General features: G+C 37.4%; 1 protein-coding gene across 2 annotated transcripts in view; it reads right to left on the bottom strand.

Moving 5' to 3' along the window:
* The window catches only part of TNKS2 (tankyrase 2), a 42,135-nt gene extending 14,629 nt beyond the window's left edge, over positions 1 to 27,506 (bottom strand). For both annotated transcript variants that reach the window (XM_068398141.1, XM_068398142.1), the window contains exons 1-24: positions 27,305 to 27,506; positions 21,087 to 21,311; positions 20,057 to 20,152; positions 19,728 to 19,764; positions 19,328 to 19,403; positions 17,902 to 17,996; positions 16,660 to 16,726; positions 14,779 to 14,965; positions 13,724 to 13,845; positions 13,126 to 13,217; positions 12,960 to 13,038; positions 11,742 to 11,913; positions 10,960 to 11,039; positions 10,405 to 10,550; positions 9,793 to 9,958; positions 9,274 to 9,493; positions 8,744 to 8,853; positions 7,833 to 8,021; positions 6,797 to 7,049; positions 6,061 to 6,143; positions 5,330 to 5,450; positions 2,944 to 3,041; positions 2,243 to 2,317; positions 1,074 to 1,179 (exon numbers count right to left, since the gene is read on the bottom strand). In XM_068398141.1, coding sequence (XP_068254242.1) covers positions 1,074 to 1,179; positions 2,243 to 2,317; positions 2,944 to 3,041; positions 5,330 to 5,450; positions 6,061 to 6,143; positions 6,797 to 7,049; positions 7,833 to 8,021; positions 8,744 to 8,853; positions 9,274 to 9,493; positions 9,793 to 9,958; positions 10,405 to 10,550; positions 10,960 to 11,039; positions 11,742 to 11,913; positions 12,960 to 13,038; positions 13,126 to 13,217; positions 13,724 to 13,845; positions 14,779 to 14,965; positions 16,660 to 16,726; positions 17,902 to 17,996; positions 19,328 to 19,403; positions 19,728 to 19,764; positions 20,057 to 20,152; positions 21,087 to 21,311; positions 27,305 to 27,506 — 3,097 coding nt within the window. The remainder of the gene's footprint in view (positions 1 to 1,073; positions 1,180 to 2,242; positions 2,318 to 2,943; positions 3,042 to 5,329; positions 5,451 to 6,060; positions 6,144 to 6,796; positions 7,050 to 7,832; positions 8,022 to 8,743; positions 8,854 to 9,273; positions 9,494 to 9,792; positions 9,959 to 10,404; positions 10,551 to 10,959; positions 11,040 to 11,741; positions 11,914 to 12,959; positions 13,039 to 13,125; positions 13,218 to 13,723; positions 13,846 to 14,778; positions 14,966 to 16,659; positions 16,727 to 17,901; positions 17,997 to 19,327; positions 19,404 to 19,727; positions 19,765 to 20,056; positions 20,153 to 21,086; positions 21,312 to 27,304) is intronic.
* Positions 27,507 to 27,756: the final 250 nt, after the last annotated feature.

The raw sequence follows: 27,756 nt of genomic DNA, 5'->3' as shown, positions 1-27,756 counted from the left end.
TTTATAACATTATATATAAATACGAAAGCACCTTTAGAGAAAAGCTGTTCTAAGAGAACATGGCATTTCACAGTCATGTTGGGAATTACAGTGAAAATAACCCAAAGCCTTATCCCTTCAGCATAAAGATGATAAAACCTTTTATGAAGCAGAAGGACATTCCAGATGAGAATGAGAAAAACCTATGACAAATGCTCTTCGTCTTCTGCAAGTGACATGTGGTTAAAGACATATGTTAATGCTTAAAATATATGTAAAGACTTTAAAATTAAAAATCAAAAAAACCAGAACCCTCATAAGGCATCAATTGCTTTGCTCCAGGGATAATTTTGTTATCCTACTAATTTAAAAGATTTTCCTTTAAAGACAGGTCATTCCATTAAGAGGCTGTTTTCTCTTGCAGGGGTACAGACCACAGTCAAAACACAGGACTTAGATATCTACACGTTTGGGCAAGCAGTAATTATTGTGTTATTGCTGCTTCCAACAGTAATATATTATGTTGGGAAATACGTAGCTTTCATCGTAAGGATATACAGTGAACTTGCTTAGTTTGCGTGTCACGAAAACCTACGTATTTACGCATAGGACAGCTTTCAATTGGCTTTAATTTGCTAACTGTAAGCTATTTTTTCTGGAATGATGAACAAGAACTAACTTATCAAATTATAAAAGCAAGAATACAAAAAAATCCCACCCCAAACCCCAAAACAACCCATAGCAGAATAAAGTTTGACCCTTAGTCATTTTGGTCATAAAGCTGGTAAAACAGAATTAGTAACTTAATCAAGGAGGAGGCACACTCCTTCTCCATTCATAACTGCTACAGTGTTTTCACTTAGATCTTTGAAGTCTCCTTTGGGGAGAGATAAGGAGATGCAAATTTCAGAAGGAAGATGCAGTTCGTTATATGTCTCCATTGTGACATATACAAAACTTGTTCACATAAAACTTAGGCAAAACCTAGCATGTATTTCCAGTGAGAAAATTTACTTTGTTTGAGCCAGTAGAAACCCTCCACTAAAGAGTGTTGATGGTGAAATGAGTTCCTAAGATGCATTTCAATATCTCACCATGAAACAGCATCCTTTCATTAGCATGGTTATGATTCTCTTCAGAGACCTCTTTCCTCCTGTGAGTGTATCTTTCCCATAGTTTTTTGTTGCACACTTTCTGAATCTGAAACAGTCAAAATGTAAGTTCCACCCTGAAACTGAAAGCTTGTTTGCTTTACTTGACAGATGTTGAACATATAGCAGCTATACCACAGTACGCTTACTCTAAACTGCCACTTAAACAAGAATATTTTAGAACTGAATGAAACATGAATTCTCTAACTTATTCTGTAGAAGTTGATTGCTGTAGCATAACTTAAGTAAATCATAATTTATGCTTAATTAAGAATCAATTCATTTCAAACATCTTTTGAGCAATACTACTTAATTTAAATTTAGTAGGCTTAGTCACAATTCTACTTGAGTATCACTCCAAACACAACTTGATGCTAAACCACTAGTTAAAGATCATATAGTAAATTAAGAAGTATCTTCCATGAAGACTTCTAAAACATTTTTAAGAGAAAGTAAATTATGTACTCTCTGCAGAAGTATGCTGGACATTTGCAAAGCCTTATGTGTGCAGATATAGTATATCTCTTCTACTGGGGAAACTGTAACATCAGTTTAGAATAAAACTTAGTAGTACTTACTTACAAATCAAAATCTTTAATTTTAATGAAAATTATAATTTCTTCAGGGGGAAAAAATACTAATACAAACCAAAATTCCACTAAATTATTTAAAGCAAGGTTGTCTACTTCCTGGTGTTTTAAGCTTCTTTGGCTTTAAATCAAGCCAAAATAGGTATCGTTACTTCCATGCTTCAGGATTTTCGCTTTCACTTCTTGCTGTTTTTCCCCTGCCATTCCCTCAACAGAAACCATCCTCTGTTTTCTATAAAACCTTCTGTCTTTTTCTTCAGACATTCTGCAGTTTTCTGTGAGGTCTTTATGTCAATTTCTCACAAAATTTCTTAATGACTATTAACCCATAGGCAGTTTTTCCATATTATCTTATTCTTTGAATTTCCCTGGAAGATGATCTTTTTCCTGTGTATGTCTCAGAATGGCACCTCTCATCTCATTATGGAACTCAACAAATAAATGTAGAATATTTTATGGACATTTTATTTTCAGCCAAAACTCTGCAGGTGTAACCATCGACCATAAAAATACAATAGCTACCTTTAAGAGGTTGTATCTATTGAAGACTCCGCCAGCATGTCCTCCGTCTCTATGCTCTCGCACGGTACTCTGCATCTGAAAATTGAGAATTTTAAGGAGGATCACTTTGCTTCAGAACACATCCAGAACACACATCCTTCACACAGTCAAATAATCCTGCCTTAAAAAAATAAAAAAATCGTACACAAAATTTTTAGGCAATGACTATGTTAAGTAATGTTAAGTAATGCCAGATTTTGCAGATGCACACAAACAGGTTTAATGATTTTTTTAAAAACCATACCTTGAATAGTTCATTGGTCTAGTTTTCAAATTGAAAAGATGGTCACTGATCTATTTAGAATATTGTTTCTTCAGAATTTCGTCCCTGTGTTATTACAACACTTTGGAAAGAAGTGACTTACAACTGTGGCTAACAGACTGGTAGCATAGAATTTATATGTTACATCAAAGAGCTTTTCTTCATAGTAGAGGTTTTAAAAATGCTACTAGCAGTAATAACATAAGTAAAAAAAATATGGATGTCATGAGCACAGATTATAAATGGTGCAGTCAAAGCTGGAAATCTGAAGTATCCTCATGCCAGTTTTTCTTAGGCTTAGAGATACTTATTGCGCTGTTAAATTGTCTAACAATACTCCTTTTTCTACTTCTTTAGTAGAAATAACAAAAATACTGAAAGAGTACAAAGAAAGGCATACCTCTTCTTCTACTGATTGAAATTCCTTATCTTCAGTGGAAAGATCTATGAGAATTGTTCCACTACCAGAAGTATTTAGAGTCAGGTATGGATTAAGTCCTGTGAACATAACAAAACACAAGAACAGTTTCAGAAACTGCTTTAAGACTGATGATTCGGAGTGATAACCAGTAAAAGATTTTTCTTTTTCAAGGGACCATTTTCTCAAACTCAGTTTACAAGATGAAGAGGTTAGCTGCTAAGGAAGGCTGAGATAACCAATTACTTTAATTGCCTTCCATCAGCCACGTATATTTTTGTGAATGTCAAAATGTGATCCCTCAAATAATTTCATTAGTTTCAAACAAACTTTTTCAACATCTCTGATTATAACATCTACGCATACATTACCATGCATACACTACAAATGCCATGAGAAGCACAGCAGCCGGGTCTGGATGCAGATCAACAACAATAATTTTCATTGATCTATGGATAGTGATCAATCATTCTCTCAACAAGAATAAACATTTCAGACACACTAATCCATTTGTCTGTGCTTAGCTCAGTATGTTAATGTACATGACAGGGAAACTGTATGTAAGTAGTTGCCTACTTAAGAGTTCCTTTCAACTCTAGGCAGTGAAACAGTAAGCAAACTGCCTCTGTACAGAGTCCACGACTACTGATGGCAATTGCATCATGAACAAGAGAACTGACTTGAAATGCTAATTCAGTAGGAATATTTTGCCCATGGACCATATATCAGGTGTCTTTTTGCCCATGGCCTTCCCAGACAACTAGCAGGTGACCAGAGTTAGATGCTTGTCATAATCTCTCTAGAAAGGAGTAAGGCGGGGAAAAGGGAAATTACAGATTCATCCACAGTCAGGAGCGTCATGTTAGCAGTGTGCAACTGGAACAGAGTGTTCAGGAGCAAGAAACTCTGGCAAGAAAGAACCAAAATAAAGCTCTTCCACAAAAGCCCTACTAACCTCAAAATAATGGCTATACTGTGTTCAGGAAGAGTATAAATGCAAATATCAATGCAAACATACTTGAGTGCAACAGCAGAAGGGCAAGATATAGAAAATTGACAAAACCAACCAAACAAAAACAATCCTCCCCGCCCCAAAAACACACCCTAGAAAAAAATTAAGAGCTGTTGAAATATTCAGTTTAAGTACTTAGGCCTGTGGTTAATGTTACAAATGAAAATGTCAAGCCTTTGATGGCAAGACAGCAAGAGTCTAGAAAGAATGGGGTTGGGAGTGGTGAAGGATTTAGATGGTTGACATTCTGTCTATATACAGACATATTAAAATATGTACAAATACACATATGTTCAAAAATACATCAGTCCTACTTGGAAGACAAAACCAGTATATGATTACTGGTTGTGTAAACTTAGAACTCAAACTGGACGTGAGGTTGAAACGACAGCTTAAAAGTAACTTCCATCCAAAATATTCAATGAATCTGTCAAAAACCATCTGACAATTAAGAGAAAATTACGAAGACTCGCTTAAATACTTCACTACGAGGAAAAGAATTACCTTAAGGGTTGGTTAGTACTACTTTAAGGAGCAAAAAATAATTTAGAGCTTGGGATAGTGATTCTCTCATTACTATAGAGTGCAGATTTTACAATGAGAATTCACAGATGGTGTCTCAAGAGGGAAAAAAATCCTACCAATTCTAACTCATGTATTCCATTTCTATGAAACACAGCAGAACAACAGCAAGTGATGTTTCAGTGAGACTAGGAGGAAAAGGGGTTGGATTTTTTTGTCTCTTATGCAGCCATAGTTAAATGAAGCGTACTATTCCCAGGATTGCACTGGTATCAACAGCGCTGCACAAATAAAGAGGCTTTAGCATAAACTTCAATACAAGCTGAAGCTGTTAAACAAAGCAATTACGCTAATTTTAGTTCACTGGAAGCACACCAACTATATTTTTTAAAGAAAAGTATCTGTAAGAATTTCAGCTGGCTTTCTAAGAGAGCAAACACAGTATTCTTTTGCAGAACCCAATGGAACAGTACATAACAGGCCCTAACCCATAAACAGAGAATGTGCTCTGCTCTCCAGAGTGCTCCAATGTAAATAGATACTCCCTACCTCAAAAAGCTTAGTCATTTTGCACTAGACCTACACTTAACAGTGATCACGAAGAAAACAAAAAAATTAGGGAACTAAAAGGCAAGATTCACAGTAATTCGCAGCGCAAATAAAAGCACTCATGTTTCAAGTCAGAAGACATTCTTATCATTTGAAGTGCCATTTTCTAGGACAAGTTTTATTATCAATTGTTTTTAATGAGATACAATTTGGAATAATCTAAAGCATTTATAAAAATGGATTCTATAAAGGCAGTGTTACATAATAATTTGAAACTGTATATACCTTGCTGTCCAGAAATGAGTCTTTCAACTCCTTTAATGATTTTATGCCTATGGCCATAAGCATTAATTCCAATTTCCTTCAATTCTTTGTGTCCCATTTCAACCAATACATCCAGTGTTATCTATAATGAAAGAAACACCATTTTTTTGTACAACAGCACAAACAGGCTAGAACAGCTGCGACTGACAGCGAAAATATACCTCACAATAGCTGAGATAAAAAGCAAGCGTGAAAAGAACAAGAACATTGGAGACTTCAGCGTATTATTCTCGCACTTTACTTTTACTCAACTGTTTTCTCCAAAATGTTGTCTTTAGATACGTATGCTACAAACTACAATTGTGTTACTCATATTGCTTGCAAGGATCATGTTTCAGAAAATTGTATTTCTCAATCAGAATGTATTCAAGCCAATAGAAACAAAACCAAGAATGACTAATCAACACTCACTACTTATTTACTCCACCATTTATACCACTGAAAGGAAACAGGCCTACGCACTGAAACTGATAAGAGACAGTACTGCCCCAGTTTTTTTATATATACATATATTTTAATATATATTTATATTATAGATCAATTTAAAAAATCCACAGTTACACTCCTTTCCTTCATCCCACTCATTTTGACATTCCTTCATTTTAAATCTGTCTTATTATGTTATTCTAAACAGTCAGTATTTATTCCCTTGCTTTCTAGCTGAGTATCTGGAAACAAATATAGCTGCTTACCTGTTCTCTCTCAAATATGTCAATTAGATGTTCAAGGCCAAGGTTCCGCACAAACTGATTTATGCTAAAATCTACACCTGAAACTGGGTAAGAAGAAAAACTCACAATGAACATTCATACATGTATTGTAAAATAAAGTATACACATCTCACACTGTCTGGGGCAATAATGAGAGAGAAAGAAATTACTGGTGTTCTGAAGATGAGGAATAAATATCTATATCACTAACCAGTAGCAACTATTACTTAATCTACCCTGGTACTCTAAGATTTCTACCCACCTCAAGGGCAGCCTTTGTGCTTCCATGAAATAAGCAACTAACTAGCTACCACAAAGGCATGTTCAAACAGAAAATACTTTGAGAACAATAACTTTATAGAAGTAACTTTTTCAAGATATCTGACCTAAGAATAGCCTTTTAGAAACTAGATAAAGTTTGTAGTAAAATATTGCTTGGTATGGAGCCAGACTTCATTTGACTTCTCTTAAAACACAGTTCACCGTTTTGGTTCTGTACAGCAAAAACAGGAAAATTTAAAGATTCTGTAAGGGGAAAGTACTAAAATCTTACACTACAAGGCTTTTAGACTTCTGTTCCTCATTAATGACATCATAAGGAACAGGGATACTGCATATGTCATTGTAACTCTGTGCATGTGTGGGAAACTTCACGCTTGTGTATTCTTTTTACCATACGGTAGAAAATATTATTCATTGCTAACTGAGAAAGCCTCACCTTCTTTTTTCTCCAGAACAGTAGCTCCCTCTGCACTGTTTGTACCAGCAACGGATGGAAGTTCAGAAAAACTTCCAGACAAGTTGTCAAGACTACTGGCAGCAGACAGACTGGATGGACTGGATGGAACAGAAGACAGGGAATCAGCTGTAGAACCTGTAGTCTGAGACACACTTATAACCTGAGGTTTGTAGCAAGTTGGTAAGGCGGATGGAGGCATTGCCGCTGTCAATAATGCGCTGACATCATCTGCCTAAATAGCAGAAAACAACTATTAAAACAGGAACACTTTTGCACAACGTTTTTTCCTAGAACACATTATCATTACTCCAGACTTCTTACATATATGGCAAAATAAATAAATAAATAAATGCATATTGGAAAAATCTGCATTTTACAATGCAGCTTACAAATGGCCTTTTGTGCCAACACCATACATAAAACTATAAAATGTTTATAAAAAAAAAATGTAGTAAGATAAAAAGTAAAGACTTCAATATTTCTAAAAAATTTCAGGGACAGTTAAACAGCACTCATTTTCTATAAAAATGAACAAAAGCTTCTAACGGCAACCAGAATTATGAAACAAAACAGTTACTCTGAGTGTAGCTTTGAATTGTATTACAATACTTGGAAATAAAACACACACAAAAACTTAACAGCCAGATAGTTTCCTAAATTTATGTTGCTACAAAGTTTGCTTACATTTTATTGCCACAATTTTGGAATTAGTCAGACTATAAGTACTGAATTAAAAGCACCAAATTATAAGCATGAATTCCTTTTGCTGGTGTGTTTGTTTTTTTTTTCCCTGCTCCATCTTGAAATAAGAAGCCTTCAGCAAGAAAATATTTTAAAAAGGTTTATAAAGGCTCTGACTTTCCTTAGCAGGCATGTATAAACACCAGAGAAACCACAGTATTTTAAATTTTGCAGAAGTTACTGTACTATTATTTTTTTAAAACTATAGTTTTTAGATGAGCTGCCACAAATGGCAGGTAAGTACAAATTTCCCAAGAAAAGCCCCATCACTTACAGTGACCAGGTCCAATGGTGTTTGTCCTTCTTGGTTTTTCAGAGTAGGATCAGCCCCATGTGCCAGTAACAAGGCACAAAGCTGTGTCCTTCCTTTCTGGGCTGCTTCATGAAGAGGTGTGAAAGCCCATTTGTCCGTAGCATTCACACATGCATTATACTTTATAAGTAAAGCTGCTACATCAACATGCTGGAAAATAAAAATATCTGTTAAATTTCAAGGTACCACAGTGTATTGAACTAACTCAAAACTATTACTGATACTTCTCTGTAGTCCTCATTCTGAATTTTCTTAGAATACATTTACTTGCTAATTATTAAAAAAAAAAAGTATTAAAACAAGGTGTTTTCTTCCTCACCTATAACATATCAGTAAAAAGTTAAGATTTCTTCTCTTGTGAAAAAAGGACAGACTACAACAGGATCCCAAATCCAGGGGAATCTGAAGGAAAAAAGCCTGAATTTGAAATTCCAGTTTGGAAAGTACTCCAACTGTTTTAATTGAAGATTTGATCCAAGCACAAAGATCCATGAAGCCCACAAAAACAATCAGTGTCTCAACACCAGCCAAATAAGTGGAAATGAGATCTTGCTCATAAAATTTGACTGGCACAGGTAAGGAAATGCATTTTATGCAGCACCTTTCAGGCTGCTGGCTTTCTAAGCATTCATGTTCAGAAAACTCCATTCTGTAAACTCCAACCATGATTTTACAAATTCAAGAGTCTTCACCTATACAATGAGCTGACTATGACTGAATTTTTTTGTGTGTTTTACAAGTAAGATTACATTACAACTCAATGGCAAAAGCTTTTCTAGATAGTATTGGCTCACAATACTGTCAATGAAATGTATCACTTTTATTTATTTATTTTTAAATAAATAAAGCCTCAGAAAGTTTGAGATATTTACCCCATAAGATGCTGCATTATGCAGAGGGATCAAACCTCCTTTATCCTGTGCATTCACATCTGCTCCATGCTGTAACAGGTACTCTGCAACCTCCAAATTGTTGTAACCAGCTGGAAGGTCGCAAAAGAACAGCATAAACAGAACATACTAAAAAAAAATGTCCTCAACAGGCTGTAGAGAACTAATAATTCAGTTAAATTATTTGCAAGTTAAGATGCCAATCCCAATGAAGACAGTGTGTTACGTATTAGTGAAAACAGCTTCACCCTGTTTAAGAGTATTTGGTTTTAAAACCTCTGTCAATGAACAATAAAAGATCCTTTTTGGCTAGAGAGAATAGGAAATTAAAGTCAGAATTAAACAGTTTATGAGAGGAACATAAGATTAATATGCATAAAATACTATTTTTTTTGTTAAAGAGAAAATATGGAATCCTCTAGCTTGAGGCCACACCTTAAGCTTGCTTAGACATAAAGTTCAGCCACAGTAACTAATAACTCTGATCAAACCAGTTAATTATAAACACTGACCTGCTAAATGTAGCGGTGTTGAATGCCGTCCTTGTGTATCCCGACAGTTGACATTGTCAGGTGAACACAGCTTTTTTACTCGGGCCAAACAACCTTTCTTTGCAGCATCTAGTAGAGCTGCATCTCCTCTAAGTAGGTCTTGAATATCAGTATCACCATCTTTAACAAGGTCTAGAGGAGTATTTCCATCTCTGTTTTTCTTTGTAGGGTCAGCTCCATGCTGTGCACATCAAAAACAGGTGGTAAGTGTGTAAGTAGAATAAACACATTGCATCTTAGGCATCTTATGTCTTATTGAGCAAATATTCTGACACATGTTCGAATCCTTCAAAGAGAGCCTTCCATTTACTGTATGAGAAAGGACAACACAGTTGCTAATAGTATCCCTTTTACTGAAAACATACAGTTAACCACAATCATTTAGAAACCACAAAACACAAATCAATTTCTCAAAGAAGTCCGATCACATTTCAGACTGAACAAGAAAAGAAAGCAACCTCTCCCCAGCATATGTAATACCTGTAACAGGAGTTTGCAAATCTCGTATTTTCCTTTTGCTGCAGCTTCATGCAAGGGAGTGAATTTCCACAAGTCAGCTACATTGACAACTGCACCATGTTTAACCAGCAATTCTGCAACTTCATAGTGACCATATGAGCAAGCATTATGTAAAGGGACAAGTCCTCTGGAAACAATTAAAAAAAGAGAAAAATTCTCTTTAAATATTGGGTCTTCTTTCACAAAGTGATATAAACTTAAAACACAATGCACCTGCAACAATCAAACCGTAACAAAAACTTTTTTTTTTTTTTATATTTTCCACAATAGTCTAATATAGTAGGAATATCTACTGCCAAAGTGGTAAAAATGCAATCAGCAGTGCCACTGGAGAGAAGTAAAAACACAGGGCCAAAGAAATTCTTGATGCTCTAGTTTCAAATACTGCAAAATGTTTTTGTGGATATTCTGAACATCTTCATTCTAAAAGAACTTCCCATGAAAACAAAAATATTGAATGTCTGAAGAAAGATGCGATGCTTATCAGCTAGATAAGCATCAAGATTCAAGATTCAAGAGCTGACAGGTATCAGCAACTACAATTACCAAGAAAATACACATTTGAGTATTTACCCCTTATCTTTTGCATGCACATCAGCTCCATGCTGAAGAAGATATTCGACGACGGATACCCTATTATATCCAGCTGCAAAATGAAGTGGTGTAGACTGACGTCCTTCAATATCTCTGCAGTTTACACTTTGAACTGTACATAGTTTCTGTGAAATCCCCAAAACAAAACATAATCAGTCTACATAGTGTTGGCACACTTTTAATTTAGTCATAAAATGTTGTTATACATATCTAATTTTGAAAAATTGTTTTCATTTAAAAAGAAGGTTTATTTCTTCATTTATTTTTACACAAAACCTTTACTTTTCACAAATTGTGCCCCAAGAAAAAAAATAATTAAATACTCCCTCCTCCCAAATCTACACCTGTGACTTCTTATTTACACTTTTTATATAAGACAAACTTCTGGAGGTGGTGAACATTATATTTTGTCATCTGTAATATTTGTGCAATACGAAGGTTTTAGGACAGGGATCACAACTCTAAAGCAGTTGGTGAAGGGCTGTATTACAGTTTGGGATATAATTCTTATTTTTAGGACAGGTTTAAGCTTACTTTTACAGTATCCACATCTCCAGCCTTTGCAGCCTCCAGCAACTGTCGATCTGCATCGGAATTACCTAATGGGATACCTTCTGCAAAACAAATGAGGTTGCATGACAGGTAAGTGTACGTAGTTGAAGGAATTTGTTGAGACAGGGAATCATTTGAGCATTTCAAGAATTTCCCTTAAAAAAAAGTTAACCAATTATAGACAAATTTTGTGTTTTCTTACTATCTACAACTGTAGCTATTAGCTCTAACAATGTTTGCAAAGCTGCCTTTAGCAACGTGCTTCCTATCCATTTTGAAGCACTGTGGAACCAACTAAACATTCGTATTTCAGTTTCAGAATTAGACTATATCAAGAAGCTTACCTATGTGTATGATGTCTAAACCTTACTCTTGAAAATCCATGTATCTCTGCTCACACATTCAAAGCAGTCATTTTTTGCTTTTGAAACTCATTTTCTACTTACAAGATTCCCCCCTCCCTACATCAGGATTTTTCTAAAATGATTCCAGGTGGCTATACCATGAAACATTCTGAGCATCTCTGACAATCTGTGTAGCTGAATACTAGAGAGTAAATGATATTGTTAACTACACCTAGAGCAGGCACTCTCCCTACGCACGTGGTTATGGAATAAGAACTGCACAACCCAGTACCATCTTTTGTAGAAAGTATTTTTTTTTTGCGCTTGTATTCACTATTATTTCTTGACAGCACTTGAAATGGCAAGTAAAATGAAGCACAACATTACTTCAAAAGTGGGTCTTGAATAAATCAGTTGTACCTTGTAGTAGCTGTTGCACACTTTCAGTCCCCATTTGTAAGGCTGTAAAGCCCTGCAGAGACACAATGGAAGGATCACATCCAGAACTCAACAGCAACCTGCACGTCTGAAGATGACCACAATGTGCTGCTCTATGAAGAGAGGTCTGGCCAAGATTATCTAATGCATTAACCTAAAAATAACACAGACAAGAAATACCACCACCAACACTTAGTATTAAAGCTGTTTTCATTGCTGTCTGGGAAAGTTTCACAAGTATTCTTGTTACTTTAAAAGAACATATTCAGCGTATTTCCAAAGGTAATGACATTTCAAAAGATTAAATTTAAACAAAAGCAGTTCATAAAGTTATAGCTACCTTTACTGAAGAAAAATAGCCCCCTTTTAGGGGCATGTGAATAATCCAGCGTAAACAAACAGTTACAGCAATTTTACCACATACAGAAGGCGGCCATTATCTTGCTCATGGCAGCACAAATCCTCGGTGCCAACATGTAGAACAGCTTTTACCTGTATTGTGGTTGTTCAGATTGAGGACTTTCTACGTGTTTCAGTCAAGATGTACTTAATTTAAAACTCTGCACCCGAAGGTTACTTGTACTCCCTACTGTTCCTCTGTTTTTGATCATTGCTTTGGAAACTTCACAGCAGTCAGGCTGTAATCAAATTTCCATGAGAGAGATTCAACTCCTAGTTTTGGAGGATTCAAGCATTACAGAGTTATCTCCTTTCCACTTTTTCTTTTTGTGGAAACTTAAACTAAACACTGTGTATTTGAACTAAACACTGTGTTATGATTTAACATCTTGCCTTCACTGTGATTTTTACTGCACACAACATCATGTAAAGTCTACTGTTTTACAGTTCAGTCTAGCTTCTTGTTGTTCGTATATATCCCCTACTTTTTTTTTCCCTTAAGCATTTCATTACTACTGCTGGACAATAAAGCACCGAACAAGACACACTACAAGCTTTCCGTTAACAGCAAGAGAACTACATCCACGCTTCTTATAAAATATTACCAAAACAATGATGATGCCTCAATGTATAGGGCTGTACTGATGGACTGATGGCCTATGTCTTAAATGTATAAATCTACAACCTTCCAAAATGAATTATTTTAAAAAAGCCTGTCTCCTCAGCTGTCCATTCTCATGCTATCAAAACCTATACAGGAGGCAAAGCTCAACAAAAAGAAGTATGAATAGTAACTCGTACCTTAGCTTCATGTTTCACAACTACTTCAACAACATCATTATGAGCCTTTTCTGATGCCACATGCAGAGGAGTCAAGAAGCTTTAAAAAAAAAAAAGAATCATTTAAAAAGTATTTTGCAAAGTCTTCTAAACAAACACTTACGAATATTCATTTGTAACCACTCACTCTTTTGTTTTTTCATTGATGTTGGCTCCTTTCCTCAGCAGCAATTCGCATACTTGTTTTCTCTTAGGATATGGAGATGCAGCAGCACAGTGCTGAGAACATTAAAAATTGTAGCATTAACAACTAGCTAGCAATGTACAGGTTTTACTGCTTGCTGATCAGCTGGCAGTTAAGAACTGGTTGTGTGCAAAGTCAACAGAAAAAAAAAAAGATACATGTAGAAGCTTATTAATTCAGGAGATTCCATACAGGCTTTTGGATTTACTCTGCTGTTTTTCAGAGCTCCCTCTCCAATAATTGCTGGAAACTTTCAAGCTTTACAAACAAAGCTAACATATGTAGCTTGCTGTTGCTTAAAACTAGACTATTCTACAGAAAAACAGTAATTTAGACAACCTAAATTAAATAGGCAATTCAGATTAGTCTTAACATTAATCTTAAGAACAAAATATTAATGTTATTTGTTTAACTAGACAATGGATATTCCAGGTTGGTCTGAATTACACTGACACCGAATTTTTTAGTTCTAAACTATTAACTAGTATGTTTAGGTCAGCCACAATATATGCAAAATAATTAATAAATCCTGAGATATTACCAATGCTGTCTCATGCGTTTGAGGATGCTTGAAGTTCACTGTCTCCAAAGAAAGATGTTTCTTTATACGAGCTACATCTGATTCTCTTGCAGCCTGTAGCAGTGAGTGACCTTTGAATTCATCTTTAAGAAGAAATAAATACATACCAGAAGGTTACACTCCTTAACTCTAGAAGGATGGAGAGGATTGTTTCTTTCAGTTAGATAAAAATATTCACTTTATTCAGCAGACCATGGTACAGAGATTTCCAACTCAGACTGAAGCTTTTAAACCACCTGATAGAACTTATTAGATAAGTCAAAACACTACAGAAATGCACTTTGCTTCTACACCAAAGCCAGAGACATCCAAAGTGTCTGAACAAGATCTATTTCACTCACCACTGTTCTAGGTTCCACTCTTTGCATATGTACCAATTCAAGCATATATAAATGTTTACTTCTGAACTGTCTTTGGAAAACCATTTCTAGAAGCTAACAAAGTCTAATGTAGTATTTACTGATAATTCTTGTACATATTCCATGAAGTTATTGTTTGACCACTCAAGGACAGAATTTGAGGGCACTCTTTTCAACTCCTTAAGTCTGCTGAACAAAAATCAATGCCTTTCACCAATTTATTTGAACTTGCAGCGATTGTGGCATACTCAAATATATTCAGCATTCTAAACAGTTATGCTTTTTCTTTTCTTCAAACAAAACACAGTGGAATAAAAACGAATACTTCAACAGTCTTGATACAATCACAGGAGCAAGTATGGAAAATGAAAGTGTACTGGCAAGGTCACGAGGGAAAACGTGTATTCAGGGAAGAAAAGCTACAAAACCCATCACAACCACATGACTATAAAAATGACAATAAAATTATTTTAAATGCCTCCATTTAGAAAATCTAGCAATCTCAAATTATAAACAGTGAAATGTACTGTCCAACATTGCACAATTGCTTGGGAAGTGTAAGCATTTTCCACATCTGATTTCTGGCAGGTCACTGTCTAGGGAACCTAAGTACACATTACAACCTATAACGTAGAACTGATCTCACTTTATACTCACATGCTAATCGTTCTTTTAATTGGGGTGTTGGAGCCAAATCAATGGTGCTTTTGTTGTGACAGTTCAACAGTGTTGGGTCAGCACCATAACTTAACAAAAGAGAACATACTTCCACCCTGTTCTTAGAAGCTGCTTCATGCAGAGGGGTGAATTGCCACAGATCCATCGCATTCACACATGCTCCATGCTTGAAAGGGAAAGGGGTAAAAAAGATGCAATATCAAAACCAGATCATTAGAAAAAGACTTCTGTCATTAGTTTCAATGCAGTAGACTGTTAAAATAAAAATCAATGCTTATATGCAAACTGTATCCAAGACATTCTCCAGACATTCATTTTCAGTATAACACAACATTTCAGCACACTGCCGTTTTTAATCCTCTAGTGTCTCACAGGCACATTCAAAGAAGCCGAAGGCAGACTAGTCTCTTCAGGCTTTCTCCAGCATCTCTAAAAGGAGAGTAGCTCCGCTACAGGTCAAGTCAGAGAAAGAGCCTAATTCATGTACTCTAAATCACCTTTGAACAAGCTCCTGTTTGTTGCTGCTCTAGAAAAAGTCTAGAGTGAAGATCTGCACTAAGATAAATACATGTTCTGTGACTACCCCCCAAGATATGAATGCCAAGATAGCTAGAAGGAGATAGGCACTCAAAGTTGACTTCAATTCAAAACACTTAAGTACAAGGTTCTGCAAGTAATACTCTTGGATGTTTAATATCTGTGTAATTCTTCTCCAGTAACATTCTGTATGCACCTTGAGTTCTGCCTGTAAGCAAGTCTGATAGGGACATGCTCTTTCCCATTGCTCCTGTTAACGCTCTAGTGCTTTGCAAAAAATAATTCAAGATTCACTGGAGCAGAAATCCAACAGGGAATACAACTCTAGCTTAACAGTTAAGACACGCAGTAGTGTCTAGGCAAGAGGGGTGTGTTTTTTTTTGTCTAGGACCACAACTGTAAAGATTTACTTTAGAATTTGCCTCTGAAGTAAAAAAAAAAACAAACTTGACTCTTTATACTTACTACAATATATGCTTATTTCATTAATTTTTTTACTTAATTTTTGCTAAACAAATAGAAAGACACATGGAATTAGTGACGACTGAGACATACAGGAGAGAACAACAACAGCGATTCCCTCATCATCCAAACATCTAGTTATCTAAAAGAACATCCTCAGCTGTTACAATGATCATGATTTGCTGTAGCAGCTGAGAACGGACACAGTTCAAAAGTCCCTTGGTGGACAACACTCACAGATTTTTGTAGGCCATGTCTTCGAGCCAGTAGTTTAATGCACATCATACTTCAAGATTAACATAATCCAGATAAGCCACTTCAGCTTCAGTTCTGAGAGTTCATTTATGTTAGGAAAATTGACACATTTTTCTTTCTTTTGGGTGGAGGCTACAACTCAGGGCCAGAACTGATGTTGTAAAGTTCATTCCCTCAAGGGACTGATTATTCTTTAATGTTAAAACATTTACGATCTTTATCAGTATTCTTTTCAAAAATCTTTTAATAGTCTGTCTTCTGAAATATTTTTCTATTGTCAAACACACAATATTCCTTAGGTTTTAGGGTTTTTTTTGAGTGAGGGTGGGAAGGTTGAGTTAAGAAGTACTTACTTGGTGGTACAAAAACATTTAACTTTGGAGCAGAGTGTTAAAAACAGAAAGCACATTTATAAGGAAAAAGCTTCCTTGCAAGCAGAAGATTCTGTAGTTCCAGCTTAATCACTAACATGTAGAGCAAAAGCAATTTATCATTCTTTAAGTTTTGTAGATCTAAGTACAAAATAAAAAAATATGCAACTTGCATTAGCCTACTATAAGCTGTTCTTATTTAATATCATGCAAATTAATCTCTTCAAAGACCAACCTTTACTAGAAGCTCTGTTACTTCGTAATGACCATAGGAACAAGCATTGTGAAGTGGCACCAAATCTCTATACAGGAGAGAAAGGGGGAGGATGATTATATTAGTACGTGTATTTCAATTCCAAACACATCTATAACATTGCAAATGGTACTATGTTGCACCTTGAACATTTTACAAAAATAATATCAGAGATGTTCAAATGAACTTGAGGGGACATAAGAAGCTGGAAAAGAACACAGAAAATCCAGGCAGCATTTTTCAGAACAATAAATGCTTAAAATCATCAGAAGATGAAAAATTAATTGCACCATCTTATTGCAAATGAAATTGTTCTGCTCAGACTTGAAACCCTAAGCAGGAAGAACTATCTGCAGAGTATTTTCAGGAGTAATTTTCCTTTTCCACAAGAACACTGCTGTAAGATTATCTTCTCCCTTGGAAACTAAAGAAGTCTTACTGGCTAATGTTTAAGTAACTGTACAATATTCTACAGTAACAACAGAGCTACAGAGGTCTTAAAGCCAGCTTCGTACTCTCTCAAACCCCGTGGTCTTAGGAACAAGTGAGAAATTGCCCAAAGTGAATTATTTCACTGTGGGCTAGTAAGCGAGAAATGACAAAAGTGAATTCCAACCCCAAAGGAATAAAGCTGTCTAATCAGGCAGCTATTTATGTAGCTGTGAAGTGATCCTAGGAAAAAGGAGGAATAAGAGTTTGCTTTCTATAATCTTGAATGTATGAAAACGTATGAAAAAACTTATTTTTCATGTAACTAAATAAACTCAGCATGTCTATATTTCACTACATTTCCTGACACAACAAAGAAATGCTTGAAAATGTACTCCAAATAAAACCTCTGGGAAACAGATCTTCAATTTTTATCACATTCTTTGCAAAAAGAAGGGCAGAACCTTAAAAGTAGAAAGAAAATTAAGATTGATTCAATCATCTAAATATTTGCTAACTTCACATTGGTGTATGAATGTATTTTATTAAACGATAATAATTTGGCTAGTGATACCTAAAGGGCAGCATGTTCTATGGTCAGCTCAACTTGGATTCTACTGATTCACAAGTCTTAAGCCTGTACACTTCACATTTTTGTCATAACAGAAAGGTTAAAGATGGCATAATGGTCTCAAGTTAGAAATTCTTCATGGTTAAAATAGTATTACTATTCTTTACTTCGTCTCAATTTCTAAAAAATTCTGTTTATTCTGAAAAAAGGAAAAATGAACCTACCCTTTATCCTTAGCATGTACGTCAGCCCCATGTTGCAGTAAGAGCTGTACTATTTTTACACGGTTATAGCCGGCTGCTAAATGTAAAGGAGTAGACTGAAACGACAGAATGCAGAAGTAATCAGTAACACAAAATCAAGGGTTGATTTTACATTTCTTTTTTTCAGAACTTGTAAACAGTACTAATTACTGAAGTCCTTAAAATACTTGCAACATTAAAAAAGAGTGCTTGAATCAGACATTTGATAACTATGTTCATTGTTTACTGACTACTCTCTCAGTCACTATAAACACAAATCCTGAATTTACTCCATCACTAATACATTCTGGCAATGAAGGCCCTCTGAACAGAGTTTTTGAGTCCTGCAGTCCATTTTGGCCTTTTAGCCTACCATAACTATAAATACTTAGCTGGGACAAACTATGTCCCTTGTGAAAAGGGAAATAAGATAGCCATTAGGAACAATGACTGCTAAACTATAAAGAGGTCTCCTTGCCAATCAATAGAAGAGTTTTAGAAATTATCAACAGTGATTGTTATACACATCTGTGAGTGCAGTACAGTTAGTGGGGTGTGTGGGAAACTTAATCTTCTCTTCTAAATTCTCACACTCCACAGAGCAGTTGGGTAACTGCTCTGTGATCTTTTCTAGCAAACCCACTCAAGCACACCCATCAGCAGCACCAAGGGCAGAGCCACAAATTAGTGAAGAGAAATCGTATCCTCTTAATTTACAAACCCATCAACTAGTGGGGTTTGTACAGTTCCTGGAGGATGAGTCTCATAACTAGAAGGTGAGAAAATAGAGATGCATAGGTATTTTGGACATCCCAGTATCTTACCACAAAGCCTTAAACAGGCTCTGAACAAAACTTAAGTGAACAAGTACACATACTTAATGAGAACGAGGATGCCAAAATTTGATAGTCAATAATCTGAACCTTTGGTTGCCTAGGAGATGAACTGAGTAGACTATCAGTATTTTTAGAATGGAGATTTTGAACATTTGTTCACGTAGTTCTTCACCAGTACTTATAGAGATGAATAGCTTGTACCTGAAACAGCAGCAATAACTTGCCTAAGGTGTAGGGCAAATAAGGGGCCTGTGCGTATCTCTTTGTGATAGCAACAAAAATCTATGAAAAGGCCTCCCTTCTTTATCACTGCAGATATGAAGGTCAAACAGAAGTTCCAAATAAAAAGGTGTTTGTTTAGTGCTCCTAGATGGAAATACCAACATAGTCCTTTTAAGGTTAAAAAACAAACAAAAATCAGCTAGCTGCTAGAAAGGTACAATCTTATTTCCCCACATATATTAAAGAAAATAGATAGACTCTATGCTTAACATTCTTAAAATCTGGTCAAACAATAACTGTGAAATTTGTAAGACTGAACTAATTTTAATTCAGGTTTTAAACAAAAATACCTTTCTGCCATCACTTGCATGACAATTGACATTTAATGGTGTAAGAAGAGACATCATCTTTTCTTCATTTCCACTCCTAAAAAACAAGATATGAAATGGGCAGAATTCTTTTTATTCTAGTTTTTAGTAGCTTATTATGTTTTTATATTTTTCCTTGCTATCATGTTCAGCAGATCTGTTCTGAAGTCATAAATTTACTTCTGTACTGTCAGCATTAAAGGGAAAGCAAAAATGCATTTATATAACTATTTTTGTAGCTTTATTCACCGATAACAGCCAAAGCTTAGCATCCAGATGGAATGCCAGCTCAAAAGCCAATATACATATACCCATTACATACAAACCCCCAGACAATTCTGAAAATATAACTAAATTCCAGATATCTTCCAAACATGCATACCTGGCACTTTCTAAGAGTTCATCTTTCTTGTATTCACCTGGAAGACAAAAGGGAGCTTCTTTAGTTGTTAAATAAATATCTATATACATGAAGTTCACTACTTATCCTCCTCTTCCAAAATTTTAGAGAATATAAGTGCTAAAAATTTGACAGTCCATTACCGAACTAGCACAATAAACTACGTATCCAGAACACAACCCATAACTGAGATGATGAAGGCCATATGGGAATTTCTATTTAGAATTATAACAGACAGAAGTGAAAGCAATATCAGAATACATTCATTTGACTGTTATTAGTCATAACGTAATCTAAAGATTATCACTTACCAGTCAGCACTGCTTTTGCAGACGGGTCTGCTAAATCCAAAGCTGTTCTTCCATCTGTGTTCCGGATGGTTGGTTCAGCACCATGCTGCAGCAGTACTACGAAATGTCAAAGTTTTCCATGAGAGAACAATTCTACAAGGCAAGGCTTATGAAACATATCACTACTGTAAGCTGCAAGCAACAAAAGCTAACTTCCGCTCTCAAATTTTTAACGTCAGAATTCCTTAATGTCCCCTGTGAACAGTTTAACTAGTCAAACAAGCCTAGACACATTTTATGAGAAAAAAGCAGAGCAGAAATGGAACAATCAGAGACTGGCAGGAGGCAATCTCAGTTGAAAGACTGACTGACACACCACAAAAAACCAGCAGCTACCTCCCATCAGGTCCAGAGCATGCTGCCTCAAATCCACAATGGACTATGCCCTAAACTGTACACAGAAGTAGCAGGCCATGCATCTTGCACTGAAATTGCAGCCAAACAGGCAATATATATACAGCTGTCCAGATGGGAGCAAACCACACAATCAAAAAGTTAGTTTCTTGGCCACATATCTAACTTTCTACCTCTTCCTAACTCTTACAAACTGTGTAGGCAAAACAAATGGTCAATATAATTGAAATTTAGCTCCTATCCTTAACTAATTTAAAATGGTTGCTACACATAGAGACAGAATTAATTCACTATTGAAACCAGTTTTGTCCTTTTCACTGCACTGTGAGTAGCAGCAGAAGTCAGCATAAGAGTCTAGGCTGAAGTAGAAGAGAATCTAGCTCCCCCACGTCGCTCTAAAGCTCCTTCCCCCTGGTGTTAATGTGAGCCTTTCTACTTGGGCAATTATCAGAAACAGATCTAAAAACTTGTTTCTTATAAAACTGGCATATGAATTTAAACATCTTTATAAAAGATTTTCAGTTTTAATCCTTACACCAGCCATAGCTGCATAGAGTAAAAATGGTCTTTAAAAGGTTCTTGATTTTTCACAGTGAAAAGAAATGAGTCATTAACAGGAAGAGTGGGAGAAAATTACCAATGCAGACATCTGTCTTGCCCTTAATGGCAGCTTCATGAAGGGGAGTGTAATTCCAGTTATCCCGAGCATTAGGATCTGCACCATGCCGTAAGAGAAGATTGACAACTTCAGCATGACCAAAAGAGCAAGCGTTGTGAAGAGGAATAAGGCCTCCATCATCTCGCGCGTGGACATTGGCACCACTTTGCAGTAAATATTCAACTACATCCTTCCGACCAAAACCTGGAAGATATAAAGGGATGAAAGGTGTCAGGATGGGGTAAGAGAACTTCCTGGCCCACATACACAGATTAAAACAACAAACTTAACTAACAGTAACCACTCTAAATAACAATCACAACTGGCATTCTTTACTAAAGGAACGTTTACACACTAAGGTTATTTTTGAAACCCCTAAAAATTAGATTAAAATCAGTAGAAAAACAATATTCAAGACTACTGGAACAATGAGTATCTTGATAGGGCTCCCATGAGTCAACAGCTTCTTGAAAACATAACAAAAAGAACAAAACACTGACAACAAAACCTCTTTTTTAGTCATTTTATATGGCTATTAAACTGAACAATATTTTGCATGATACTCTGCCAACCCACAGCCAGTTTGCAGAAGGACCAATAGATGAGGCCTGGAAGCAGTAACGATGAGACTGACTACAAGCCAGTGGATATATAATTCATATTCTAAGCTTTTAAAAAAAGATTCATATAACATGAATGAATATTGTTATATTATGAATTATAACATATTTACAGAAACACGGTGCTTATTTTCTGAAAAAAGCAAGTAAGCAGCACCACTCTCAGGTTAAAACTAGCAGCATAGCTGTTTGCTTTCTAAGGAATAATTAACATAATGTGCACATAGTTTCCATCTTTGAAATGATCACTTAAGAAAACCCTTAGGGACATAAAAAAGTTTATTTTTAATTTTCATTTTCTATTTATTATGAGAGTATGCACAACCATAATTTAAAGATATTCATAACATCTATTTTCAGCGATACCTAAAATGATTATAAATATTTGATCATGACTGAAGCACAAAAATGCTCTTATACATTCAGAGGCACTTTTTTACAATCCTGTCATTCCAGTTAGCAGACAGCAAAAAAATATGCCCACTTGCACATCTGGGGCTAGAAACCTATCATAAATAAGGAAATTGCTCTTGTAAGCCAATTCTATAGCTACTGTTGTCCAATTTCAGCTGTATCTTGCACATTTACATAACAGCAAATAAACCAGGACATCAAACTTATCAACTGTATCTATGTTTTCTCTAGGATCTTCACAAGAGGCCAGAATCACTTAGGACTTCTGCTTGTAGCCGTTATGCCCATCTGGTTATGTTCCAAAGGCCGCTGCCTACAGAAATCCCTCAAAGGTTTCATGAAGGTCTCTTTGGGTCTGAGGGATTATTAGGGCAGGTAAGAGCCATATTTTGGTATGTATCAGACTTGTGTCAAGTACCTTCTGGGAAACAACCCATGTGTGCAGGACTTGGCCTTCCTTCCTTTAAATATCTGAGTTGCAAACAGTTTTCCTGAAGAGATCAAGAACTGGGTGGGGATGAAGTCTTAAGCTTTTCCCTCAGACTGAATCATCAGACACTCATATTGTAGCAAATTTAAACTTTGTTACAAATCATCCATGGAACGTCAGTAGCTAGGTATAAGTCGCTGCAACCATAACCTAGAAATGACCTTTATTCCTGATAACTACACAGTGTTTCAGTGACAAAGTCGCAGAAGCATATGAGAAGTGTCAGCATTTTAGTTACAACTGAACTTTTTAGTTTTGGTTTAGTTGCAACTCAACTTTTTCACAGCATGTTCTTCTCTAAACCTGACTATTCAATAAATCCTTCTCTCAGACTGACAGCAACTGAAACCCTGGAGCAAGAAGCACCTTCACCTTTGCTATTCAGAGCTCAAAAACCAGACACTGCCACTATGAAGCCATTTCTGGATCCTACTTGCTGAGAGGGTATGTCATATACAAGCTGTATATGCCAAAGATAAATAGGCCAGGAGAGGTATTCAGAAAAGCCTTTGTTAAATTCTATCTTTCCTCCTCATCCCTCAAAAGTCTGGTAAGGAACCACATCCCCCACATATTACTGCTTATTATAGAAATAACTTTATGTGAAACTTTTTGATCCCAGAACAAACTCTAAGGTATTGTCAAGTAAGAGTCACAAGACTATACCGGTGATGTGCTTCAATTCTTCAAAATACATTATTAATAATACAAATCTTAGCTTGCTAGCACCTTGACTCCAACAGAACCACGTACTGCATGTCAAATTCAGTGCTGAGTCTCAACATTACAGTTACCCATCTTACAACTAACAGAAGGCAGCTTGCCTGTCCTAACAGGGAGCAGGAGCTCAGCACGCTTGAGATGAGAACTGGATCAGACCTACTGTCCATGCAAAAACAATTTACCTGCACAGGCACAGTAAGCCATATTCACTGCACATTCACATATATACAACATATATCCATGCAGCCATATTGTCTATACAGCAAATCATATGCAGCATATTTCCCATTCTTAAATAAATTTAGCTTTCATAATTAGATATTATAAATATTGTTATTTTTCTTAAATGTGTCCTCTTGAATTTTTCTTACATCTTCAAAATTTCAAAAAATTCTGCTTCTAGTTTGAATGTATACTCAAAATTTGCTAAATTCTTTGACGATCTGCTCAGATGAGACTTTTCACAAGTGCCAGAGTCCTGCAAACATACCATCAAAGCTGTTATTTGATGACTGACTGCTTGGTATCTTCTTTCAGTACCAAATAATGTTTTCCAGAACTGCTTTAGTTATGTTAGAAAAGCCTCTGATCAAATTCTCTGCCCAGAAGTTACAAGTCTGGTAGGTAAACATTACCCATTCTTGTACAGAAGGCATTCCTGTCCCTCAAACCTTTGATGTACAGCCATGTTTTTGAATGTAAAATGCCAACTTTGGCAGGAATCAATACCATAATTGAAAATCAGCTTTAGTAAACCTCTTTATAGGTGTAGAGAATTCATCTGGGTGCCCTCTGTTTAGTCCACAGATTCAATCAGATACAGTTCATTGGCAACCCACAGTTTCTGTCTGTGAAAAGCCTGCATCTCTTTGGAAAATACCCTAAGAAGTACAGCAACACCCCTAAACTACCTACATTTATTTTCAGGTTGAGACGGGCTGATTTGCATCATACCAATTTTTATAACTTCTCTATAGCACTGAGTGCACAGCAGGGATTCCTCACTTCCTTGTGGAAGCATCTGTACAAGAGGGCACCACACACAGAAAGAGAACTATTTTCTCATTATTTTCTAAAGAATGCGTGTGTACAGAGGAGGTGGCCGAACTGGACGATGGTCTCTCCCTTCTCTCTCATTTTCACTGAGAGTGGAAAGAGGGGAGAGCCTTTGCTGACACAGGGAAGGGAGCCACTACCTACTATAACAGTTCCTTTTTGCCATTAGTCCACTGCTGCAAAAACAATTTCAACACTTTAAAAAAAATACATTGTCATTTTTAAGGGGTGGGTTTTTTTTTTCTCTTGAACTTCTATCAAAAGACCAATTAAATGGTATCACAGCTTGCACCTGTGCAAGGTAACTGTCTCATCATCATGAACACGTTATTTCTTATTGCAAAGGAGAAGGGCTACGTGGGGCCTATGACAGCTGAGTAGCTCACTGTACTTGTTCACCAAAAAGCTGCAAACTTTCAGCTGACAAATCCTGAATATTAATCACAATAGAAACCTCTAACTGTATACACTTTTTTAAGAAAATATTTATTTACAGTCACTGTTGTGTCATAATTGACATTCACCTAATTTTGACAGGGTGAAAAACTAACAAACAACTGAGCTCCAATTCTTCTCCCCTGCCCCAGGTGTTCATTTTTTTCAACCAATTTTAGTTTACAGGAAGGGCATTTTGGTTCCTGTCAGGTCCCTAAAACCTTGCAATGAAACTTTCAAGTTTGACATACACTGTGATGAAAAGGATTCACTTGAGGAAGTATATGCAGCTTACGTTGAGAGAGGACTGAGCCTATTATGTTGCGAAGGGTGGTGGGCTCTTGACTTAAGCTTCAGTACAACTTATCTACCAAACACACAGCTGTGTACTACAAAATCCAAAGATCAGCCTTCACCCAGACCCCAACAGGTATTACTTCTAATAATGACACATGCCCAGGCAAAGCTTGCAGTATTCTTTTTAATATATTTTAAAATCTGCCTTTACAAAATGACACATGGAAAAAGAGGAATTTATTTATTTAAATTGCTAGGTAAGATCTGGGAAAAGAGTTTTAAAAAATGGAACCCAAGTTCAGACGCCAGAATGCCACTAAAAAAAAGAAAAAAGGGCAATACAAAACCTATCTCCATATTTCAGCTCCACCTCTTCCATAAAGCAAGTCTTGAAACTGAATGAAACTAGTCAGAGAAGTTTCGTAATGTATTTTCTAAGAACACACACCTAGGCTAAACAAAGCAAGGATACAGCAGACTTTTGCTTTTACTTCCTGGAATGTAATTCCCTGAGAGAGAGAAGACAAAAGAAGCTAGTATTATTCCAACTGTAAATAATAGGGGAAAAGCAAAACAAAACAAAAACAATAACCCCAAAGTCCAGGAGTGACTTATGTCCATCTTTCACACTAAGTCTATTGCAGGTAGGCTGACAACAGCAGAGTTCTACCTCAAGCAGTGGAAGAGTGTTCAATCAAGAAATTACACAAGTATTTTACATCACACGTTAACCAGAAACTTCCGGCATCCCCTACAGTAGGTCTTGTGAGAGAAGAAATTAATTTATTTGTATTAAGTCTGAAGTAGATGTAAGCATGGCCTCTCCCATTTACACACCAACCTGCTTAACACTAGAAGTCTAACAACTACATGAACTTATTGCTATGCATTTTTTAAAGAAAAAGCTTTCTATAGATCAGGAGTTCTGTTTTTTAAAGCCAAGACAGATCACTCCTGTCCAGAGGTAAACGAGATCACCATATTGTATGACGAACTCCTTAGGCACATACACACAAACAAATAAACAGAAAAAGCCTCACTTCTCCAAAATGCTGTAAAATATACTCGTTTGGAAGTCCGGAGTTTATTAGCGAACGGGCAGGACTGCTGCATATAAAAAGATAGCTGCAAAATGGCTTTCCTCTGCTGGGATATTTTAAGTTGTCTCCTGGGCTCTCTTGTTGATTAAGTTTCTTAAATCTGTGAAATGTGGCTGTCCTGAAAAGAGGCTTTCCAGAACTTAGACCTGTTAAGTCTAATAAATGAGAGAAAAGGACACCCTGAGTAGAAGCCTTTTCCAAAATAATTCAGTGAAGAAAAAAAATCTTTATTACTATTCATATTGTTTAGCTGAAAAGAAGCTGCTGTCTTCTGCAGTCTGCCAGCCTTGGAGTCCTACATCTAACCCAGTAATCAAATCAAAACCAACATGAAAACAACAGTCACAGACATGCCTTTGTCTGAAAAGGTGGGATACAATCTTCTGGCCTGTTGCCAGCGAAAGCAGTTGTTCTGTGATGTCAATTGTTTGCGTATCTAAGTCCCGAATTAACACAGTCAATTTGTTAAAGATAAGAACGAAAAAAGCTTAGAAACGGTGTTACTTGACAGGCATCCTTCGTGAGTGAAATTCTATAAGCGAGCAAGCCTGCTGAAATCAATGGAAACAGTACCTGGGACATATGTCACCTGTCAGAGCTCACATGCCACAACATGACCAGTCCAAGCCTCCGTCCAGGTGTCCTCAGCTCCAGCTGAGGTCTGTTGTTTTTTTTTGTTTTTGTTTTTTTAAAAAGAAAGACACAAGACGCCACCCGTTCCACTCAGCAGCCACCACCGCGTGGGTGACAGCTGATCAGCCAACCAGAGCGGGCGTCGCGCCTAGAGACGGCCACAGCCACGGGACCAGCGCCGGATGCACTCGGGGGCCGGCCGAGCGCTCCGATCCCCCGCAGCGCCCAGGCCTCCCCCTGCGGCGGGGCCTGCCGGTCCCAGCGCACCCGGTACTCCGCTGCTGCCCGGCCAGGCCCGGCCTTGCGCAGGCCCCGCGCCGAGCGGCAGGCGGACGTGCGCGGCCCGGCAGCGGGCCTGGCGCCCGGCGGGACTGCCCCCCGGGCTCCTCCTTCCCCACAGAGGCGACAGCGGCAGCCTCAGGCCGGTACCTGCGGCGAAGTGCAGCGGGCTGGACTTCCTGCCCGCCGTGTCCCGGCTGTTCACGTTCTCGGGCCGCACCAACCGCTTGACCCGCTCCACGTCCCCGTTCCTGCAGGCCTCGAAGAGCTCCCGGGCCGGCTCCGCCGCCGCGCCGCAGCCCGGCGCCTCAGCCAAGGCGGCCGCGCCGCCCGCGCACCGCCGCCCCGCCATGCCGGGCCGGGCCCGCCGGAGGCAGCCGAGCAGCCCCCGCCGTCCCGCTCACAGGCCGCGGCCCTGCGCGGCGACACCTCTCGACACGCGCCGTTGGGCGGGGCGCTGGGCCCGGCGCATCGCGGCGGAGGGATCCGGGCGGAGCAGCCGCAGCGGCAGCACCACGGCCGGCCTCGCTGCGGCGGGGGCGGGCACGCGCGGGAGCTCGGGAAGAGCATGCGCGGAGGGCCGCGGCCTCTTCTGACCGTAG

Source organism: Nyctibius grandis, chromosome 4, assembly GCF_013368605.1.
Source record: "Nyctibius grandis isolate bNycGra1 chromosome 4, bNycGra1.pri, whole genome shotgun sequence".
Classification (NCBI taxonomy): domain Eukaryota; kingdom Metazoa; phylum Chordata; class Aves; order Nyctibiiformes; family Nyctibiidae; genus Nyctibius; species Nyctibius grandis.
The sequence above is the reverse complement of the archived record's forward strand: the minus strand, read 5'-3'. Positions and strand labels throughout refer to the sequence as shown.